The 8818-nt window shown below is 37.1% G+C and overlaps 1 protein-coding gene across 3 annotated transcripts in view; it reads right to left on the bottom strand.

The window, feature by feature from the left end:
* The window catches only part of LOC126961713 (cytochrome P450 7B1), a 206887-nt gene that overhangs the window by 29330 nt on the left and 168739 nt on the right, over window positions 1-8818 (bottom strand). For all 3 annotated transcript variants that reach the window (XM_050802329.1, XM_050802330.1, XM_050802331.1), the window contains exons 2-3: window positions 8081-8217; window positions 1-4 (exon numbers count right to left, since the gene is read on the bottom strand). The exon at window positions 1-4 is cut by the window's left edge and continues 584 nt beyond it. In XM_050802329.1, coding sequence (XP_050658286.1) covers window positions 1-4; window positions 8081-8217 — 141 coding nt within the window. The remainder of the gene's footprint in view (window positions 5-8080; window positions 8218-8818) is intronic.

Here is an 8818-nt window from a genome sequence, read left to right as displayed (position 1 = left end):
TTTCCTAAAAGAGAGAGAGAGAGGGAGAGAGAGAGAGAGAGAATATAAGTTCATTTCTTAATAAAACAGAAATAAACACCATGAGTTTAAAAATATTTTAATCAAAATTAGAAAGACCCTAATACCTAAGACACAAAGTTTAATACAAATCCATTTTATTCGAAGGTACACTACATGTTTCCTTTGAAAATGAAAGATGGTGGAAAACACTCTAGAGACATGAAGTAAAATATCCTGAAGTTCTTACTAACCTTTAAATAGATGACTTACTCTTCCAATTTTTATTCTAACTAAAGTACCTGAATATTTTAAATATCCTTTAAATATTCTCATAATCCCTGGACTTCAATACTTCTCATATTTTTCCCTCAATAAAGCAGAAAACAAATTGGCAACATGCCCTTCCATTTCTGAGTATTTATACTTCATAAAGAGCTTTTTCATACTTAGGTGTCATCTGAGTTTTGTTCAAATACAATAATTGTAACTCACATAAATGACCATACTGTATGGAGCAGGTACTCACAAATAAATGTCTAATTCAACACTAGCAAAAATCCACTAATGCCAGCATTTTCACTTTTATAGATGAGGGAGATTTAATAACATGTTCAAGGTCACATACTGACTTGTGACTGACACAGGAGTCTGAACTAGAACACATCCATTCATCCATTCATTCAGGAATTCATTCACCATTCACCACATTGATTAAGATCCGGAATCTTAGTTGGATCCCTTTCCTCTCGAGATACAATGATGCAGAGAAATCACTGCATCCTTATGGATTGTGACATGGCAGAGGTGAAACACAGCATAAGGGAAGCAAAAAGTGGAGTTTGCTTCAGTTGGCCTGGAGTTATCATCAAGGTCTCTTTGAGGTGATGACATTTACCTTTTCCACATATCAGTGTTACCCAAACATCGATTTAAAAACTTGGGATGCTTGCAAAAAATACAGATTACTGCAAGATTTTGATTCAGAAGGCTTGGAGGGGGTCCCACAAGTGTCCTTTTTGATAAGGTCCTCAAGTAATTCTTATAAGTAGGCATCTTGAGGAACACAGTCATACTATAGTTTGTCTCTCAAAATTGGCAGAGACCTTGGAGAATTGCTAGCTTACCCTCTGCATTTATCAGCTGATAAAGTTGAAGAAAGTCAAGAGATGTTAAGGGTCAAGATCATGCTGCCATTTTCAGTGGCAGACCCTTGATGAGAAGTTACTCACCATGCACTACTCTTTGTCTTCTCACTAGAGTGCTGTTTTAAGATTCCTTCTAATTAGAAATATCACGCAGGTAGTAATCAATAATGACATTTAATGTCTTTCCTGTACAGAACAGGCATAAACTTTAGATGATCCTAAGAACATTAACATCTACTTATTTATTATTTTCATGTCATTATTCCTGTTTGAGTCTGTGTGTGCGTGTGTGTGTGTGTGTGTGTTGCTTTGTTAGTGGAACAACTTCTCACTTGTTATTTGTGGTAACTCAAATGGCATCATAGAAATTTAATTCAGTTTGGTGCAAGATATTTCAAATAAAGTTTTGAAGTAATTTTCAACCTAATCCTAGAAACAGATGAATATGTTTTTGTTTCACAATTTTGAAACACAACTTAAGTTTTTAATATACATGAATATACATGTGCTATGATTTATTTTCTAAAAATGACTCAGATGACTTAAATTGTATTCACTCATTTTCTCCTTGATTAATTCAATAATGTGAGTGGATCTAGGATGCCAGTAAAGCTAGAAGTGGCTGTTCATTCTGGTCAGATCCTAAAGCTGTCTTCTACAAGGTAAACTAAATTTGTGTGTGTGTGTGTGCTCTGGGGAGAGCAAAAAGGATTCAACCCAATTTAAGCATATTTTATGATACCTGCTTTATCATAGCCACTTAATTAAATAAAATTGCCAGCTTCTGCCTGACAAATAATTGAAAAAAATCAATTCTCTTATTTTGCAAAAGATATAATTTTAGGCAAAGTTGTGTATTTTCACAGGTGGTGATTCATACTTTTCTCCTTTCACTAAATAAAAGGATTCTGCTAAATATCTTTGGGGTTATTTTAAATTATTCCCTAATATTACCAGAGTGTATAAAACATTCAATTTGTAAAACACACAATATTTAGAGAATATTTTGAATTTTTTTCTACAATTTTCTATATTAATCTAAATCTAAGTGGAAAGAGAAAAACATATTCAGACATGACAGCATGAGCTACCTGTTATTGGGCCTATTGAAGTAGAGGCTGTATACATGTTACATTTTTTGTTTTGTCTACAATCATTACAAATACACACATTCATTCTCTCTTACTCTCTCTCTCTCTCTGTCTCTCTCCTTCTCCCTCTCTCTCTCTCTGTCTCTATTTCCTCCTCTCTCCTATCCCCACCCTCTTGGGAATGAGGGTATGGAAAAAAACAATGAAGTTAATTTCAAATAAAAGGAATAAAAGTTGAATGTGGACAAAATGGTTCAAGTTAGCAACCAATTACTAATAAATTGCTTTTTAAAAATGTAAGCAGTTGTTTGTATATCGGTTCTTTATAAAAATCAGTACTGATTAGCTTTGTTTTTCTGTAGATCTAATCTCACTCCTTTCAAGGCTCTTTTCACACTAGGATCTGTGTTTTCTCTTTCTCATTCTTATTTCAGTGTCCTTCAACATCAAGGCATTATGTTTTACCTACTATTTTTTTGATTGACATGTGAATTGCTTCAGAAGAAGACATTTTGATTTTCCGGATTTTACTTTTCATGTGGGTTTGGAAGTACTAATAACCCTGGAGATGTTAGCTGGCTTTCCAACTTTTAATCTTCAGTATAAACAATTTAAGCTAAGTTTTCCAAAATTAATATTAATTTAAACCATCTGTCCACCATCTGCTAATGTGAGATGCAAAACCAGAGTTTCTTTGTGATCTTTAATCAGACAGTTAGGAAAACTCATATACATTCATAAAATGAATTTAAATTTCTTAACAAAGGAACTTTTCTGAAAAGGTATTCTGAAGGCTGTGTATTCTTGCAGCAACATTAACTTTTGCTCCAGGGTGATTTTATGTAAATGATGACCAGTGTCAGCAGGCATGTTACCTAGTTTACAAAGATCACGAGGTAAAAACAACACCCTTTTCCATGTTTTCCAAAAAGAAGAGAATGCTGTCAGCAGTTGATATGAAATATTGATTTAAAGAATTTCAGAGTTTGCATTTCTCTAAAATATAAATGTCAAAGTGGGGCCATATCTGCAAGAAAAATACAATATAAATCATTCTTAGATGCAGTAAATTTGAAGTCAGGTCAAAATTTTTGATATCTTCCTTGCCAATCATTTCATTCTCTTCCCTTTTTAGGAGCTAACTGGCCTTACAATACTAACTCTAGCATTCCTGTATAGCCTGCATAAGAGATTTTACACCTTAGTAGCCTTTCCACTTCCTTTAAAATTAATTCTTTAGGAAGGTAAAGGTACAAAATTCAAAGTATATTCGTAGATGTTTTTTAAAAATTCAGTCATTCATCCTAATGTCAAACAAAAAGTTTTGACATCTGGATAATTATAAATCGAATTTTGATGTTTTCATTTCAGATATTTGGTGCTATACAAAGATATATATATATATATATATATATATATATATATAGCCACAAAAATTGGCTGCTTGGCATAGAAATGTCCCATAAAAAAATATGACCAATGCCAGAGGGTCACTTGAGGCCAGGAGTTCAAGACCAACCTGGGCAACATAGGGAGACCCCCATCTCTACAAAAAACCTTAAAAAAAATTAGGCAGGTGTGGTGGCACACACCTGTGGTCCCAGCTACTCAGGAAGCCAAGGTGGGAGGATCACTTGAACTCAGGAATTTAAGGCTGCAGTGAATTATGATTATGCTACTGCACTCCAGTCTGGGTGACAAAAGGAGAACTTGTCTCCCCAGAAAAAGAGACAAATTTGAATTTTAACAATTTTCATAATTAGAAGCTTTTAATCTCTGTGTTTAGCTTGTTTTACAATAGAATTTTTTAATCTCAAGCTGCAAATATCGGTTGGGAGAGTGAAATAAGAGTCAACTTTGTACTTTATGAGGATGGCCACATGCACATATCCTCCCTCTTATTAGGAAGATTTCACTAGCTGCTGACAATGATGTACAGTGGTGCTTTGCTGGGCTGACATCTAGGGAAAACGATTCCGCTGCACCACCACACAAAACCAATTAGAGAACTATTTTCTGCGACAGGTCAAGAATTTACATGGTTTCTCATGAAAAGATGTACCTTTTAATTTCTTTATTAAGATGACATCCATGTCCCTTGAGACTTTTGGGGATGACAATCATTTGCTCATCATGCAAGAACATACACTCAGTGAAATCACATCATGAGACAAGAGCGGAAGACTTTGTTCTTCATTTCACATTTTCTAAATGAGTTACTTTGCAAACTGATCATTAGAACCATATACATTAAGCGGATTTCTTGACAGGAATTTATTCAAATTCTAGTAAGAAGCAAAAGGGAGGTATCGTGCACATTTAACTGTGGTTGTCTACTGTTGAGTTCAAACATAACCATGGTCAAATTATTTAGATGTTAGAAATTCAGCAAGCTTCTTGGTACCTAAGATTAAGAAATCAAGTGTCAGCAGAAATTGACAATTTTCTGAAAAGTAAATAAAGTGATTCAAATCTGCCACAACTTTCTGCACAATCATCTTAGGTTATTTTTGTACATTTTTGGTATTAAAAAAAGAAAAACTGAACATTTCAATCACTTGTTCTATCTCTTCATTAGAAACACCGGCGTTAATTATTTAAAGTAAGAATGACTTTTCTTTTTAAGTGAACAATATAGTTTTGGTACCATAAAGCCCAAGGCTCACTTAGAGGAGAAGCACCAGCTCAGGCTTTTATCTGTACTACAGTATTCCAGTGTTTCATCAGCTCTAAGGAATTAGGGGTTTCTCCATCCAATATTCATTGAGAATCAGTTCTGAGCTCTAGACTAAATGTTGACAATAGAGAAGCTAACAGAATAATGACGGGAGACAGACAAGTGAATTGGTAATAACTTCACGATGTATTAAATGCTCTTACAGAAGTGATACTGGGAGTAATTGGACCCTGGAGAAGAGGCACCAAATATAGGAGGAGTCAGCAAAGGCTATTGAGAGGAAATAATGTGTGACTCTGGCCTCAAAAGTTGAGTCCATGTCAGTCAGGTAAACAACAACATTCTGGCAGAAAGAACAGCAAGGTAAAGAAAACCCAGAGGCCCCACCAGGTATGGTGTGTGAGGAGGAAATTTCAAACAACATGGTGCATTCATGGTGTGTGAAGCACAAGGTGAGCAGCAACAAGAGACTGGGCTGGAAAGGCTGGTGGAGACCTGATCTTCGGGGGGCCTTATGAGGACTACTGTATATACTAAAATTCCTCTAAAATGCATGATTGTTTTCAATTTCAATTTTTCTGAAATCAGAGTGCATACAATTTTTTTTTTTTTTTTTTTTTTTTTTTTTTGAGACGGAGTCTCGTTCTGTCAATAGGCTGGAGTGCAGTGGTGTGATCTCGGCTCACTGCAACCTCTGCCTCCTGGGTTCAAGTGATTCTCCTGCCTCAGCCTCCCAAGTAGCTGGGACTACAGGCACATGTCACCATGCCCAGCTAATTTCTGTATTGTTATTTATTTATTTTTTTTAGTAGAGATGAGGTTTCACCATGCTGGCCAGGATGGTCTCGAACTCCTGACCTCATGATCCACCACCTCAGACTAGCCAGCTTCCAGGCAAAGGAGTAAGTTGTGATGAAACTGTCTGTCCATGTGAGAACTCAATCATGCTGAAAATTTCCTCCAGTTGGATCATTTCTCCAAAATACTGCATTAAAATGGTAGCACTGAAATTAAGTCACTGTAGTTTCCAAAGGTTGCCTCTGACCCTCAGCAAAGTAGTTACAGGCAGAAGAAAATTACTGGCTCTCTAAGAACAGAACACAAACTTCCAAGGCTGGCTGAAGGAAGACATAAGGGTTGAGCTAAGAAAAAGGCATGCATGTAGATGATTTAGATAAAGAACCAGAATGGGGAGTATGGAGAGTAAAGGAGGAGTAGAATATTTCAGGAAGGAACAAGAGATCAGCATTGTCAAACCAGGTAGAGAGGTCTAGGTAGGTGGACCAGGAAATAACTTCAGCAAGGCTGAAGGCTGGTTATAGTTAGGAGAGCTCTAGGAGATACACAACTAGAGATAGCAAATATACGCAACTCTCTTGAAAGAGCTGGATGAAAAAGAAAAGAAGAAAAGTGGAAAGTAACTAGAGGAGAACCTTACCATGATTATAACTGATGGTAAGAACCCAAGAAAGAAAAAAATGAAGATGCATGTGTGAGAGAATGAATCAAGATGTACCAGCCCAGAGGAGGCAGGAAGAAAGGGTCATGGGGACAGGGAGATGGAGTGTCTTGAACATTCTTTGAAATTGGAGAAAAGGTAGTAGATCATTGGGAAATGTAGGTACATTTGGTAGATACATGGGGATCTAAGGGAGATTATACTGGATGTCTTCAGTTACCATGTGAAGGAAGGAGAATGAACTGTGTTACCAGAGCCCCAGTGAGAGTGAGGAGTGAGACTCAGCCTCTTCTTGCCCTCCCACTGGCAATACTCAACAAGCAAAGAGGTGTGGGTAATCTAGTGTGTAGAGATCAGCTTTCAGAGCATAGGCAGGACGTGGAAAAGCAAAGAGAGGGAAGAGCTAGCCCAGGCCATAAACTGATGTGGAAGATTGTGTACAATGAATTCCTTCCATCTCTCTACATGTGCACCCATGCAATGTGGCTCTGCTACTCCTTCCAGGAAGAGGTGGAGTCTCTTTTCCTGCCCTTGAATCTGGGCTGCACTGTGACTTGGTTTAACTAATAGGATATGGTGGAAGTGAGGTTTTGCAATATCTGATCCTAGGCCTCAAGAGACCTTGAAGCTTTTTCTCTCACTCCCTTGAGACGCTAACTGCCATGTAAGAAACTTTTCTTGAGGATGAAAGACCCTGTGGTCAAGGCGGCCCACCCAGGCATGTGATGAGACCATCTGGGATCATCCAGCTCCCATCCAGAGTCCAGACAAGCCACACAAGTGACTCAGGCCAGACCAGTTGTTATTTTAAGCCATTAAACTTTTGGAGGATTTGTTACTCAGCAATCAATAGCTGATACAGCTACACCGTTTGGGTCTTAAAAAAGGGTAAGCTAGGAACAGTCCAGCTTCTCCCAATCCTGGAATATTTGGGGTGTGTAGCAATCTTGCTGGTTTTTTTCTTCTTCATTTGTCTTGGTGTTTTGGTGAATACTTTATTAAAGTCTGAAGTGCAATGAAAGTTTTAAAATGAAAAATACATTCTTGACCAGTGGTTGCTGGAGACTCGGAGGCAGGGAAAAAAGAATGAATAGGTGGAGCACAGGAAATTTTTAGAGGAGTAAAGCTACTCCATATAATACCGTGATGGCGGATACATGTCATTATACGTTTGTGAAAACCCAAAGAACTACACAACACAAAGAATAGACTGCAATGTAAATCATGGATTTTTAATAATTGATCAATATTGGCTCATCAGTTGTAACAAATATACTACATAGATACAGTCAGGGAAACTGTGATTGGGGGAGGGGGTATATGGGAACTCCCTGAACTACTAAATTTTCTATAAACCTAAAACTGCTCTACAAAATAAAGAGCATTAATTTAAAAAACACATTCTAGCTTTTGTACAGCTGTATATATATTTTTTCTACCATTCTTCAAACCAAACTAAACCAAACCAAAATGACAGGTGATGGCTGGAAAGAGGGGTTCCCTAAGTACCATGAAGAGAGCTCTGTAATTTGATTTTGAATGTGAGGATCACTGAACTAAAAATAATAGTTTTCTTTCACATGAGCTCCACAAAATAAAATAAAAATATACAAATATTCTACATTTTGCCTAGAGAAAAACAGAAAGACTTTAAAGAACAAGTGAAAAATTATGTCATATATAAGGTATTAATAAAAGTGCTTCTTACCACCGAGAAGAACAGTGAAAGTGTCACCATGTTGCTTTTGAAGTGTTTTCATGAAACTTAAGGGGTCTTTTCGTAATTTCAGGACCACTCCAAGATAAGGAAGCCAACCTTTTATCAATGGAGGCTCACCGGGTCTCCTATAAGGAAAAAAAAAAAAAAAAAGAACAAAAGAAAAATCAAATCATTCCATTCTTATTTGAATACAGGTGGTTTATTTATTGAATCTAGAAGATGACTGCATGGATTGCACTGCTTCTTTCTATTCTCTTACTCAGTGATTCTAATCATAGACATGAGTTTACTGAGCTTCTCCAGTATGTATGGTTCAATGCATAATTTCTGGTGAGCAACTTTACTTCAACAGTTTTTGGGGATCAGGGAGTTTTTGGTTACATGGATAAGTACTTTAGTTGTGATTTCTGAGATTTTGGTTCACCCATCACCCAAGCAGTGTAACTGTACCCTATATGTAGTCTTTTATCCCTCACCCCAATTTCACCCTTCCCCCTGGGTACTCCCACTGAATCTCCAAAGTCCATTATATCATTCTTTTTTTTTTTTTTTTTTTGAGACGGAGTCTCGCTGTGTCGCCCAGGCTGGAGTGCAGTGGCACAATCTCGGCTCACTGCAAGCTCCGCCTCCCGTGTTCACGCCATTCTCTGCCTCAGCCTCCCAAATAGCTGGGACTACAGGCACCCGCCACCATGCCCAGCTAAATTTGTTTTTGTATTTTTAGTA

Source organism: Macaca thibetana, chromosome 8 (genome assembly GCF_024542745.1).
Source record: "Macaca thibetana thibetana isolate TM-01 chromosome 8, ASM2454274v1, whole genome shotgun sequence".
NCBI classification, from domain to species: domain Eukaryota; kingdom Metazoa; phylum Chordata; class Mammalia; order Primates; family Cercopithecidae; genus Macaca; species Macaca thibetana.
This window is presented reverse-complemented; position numbering and strand designations above follow the sequence as displayed.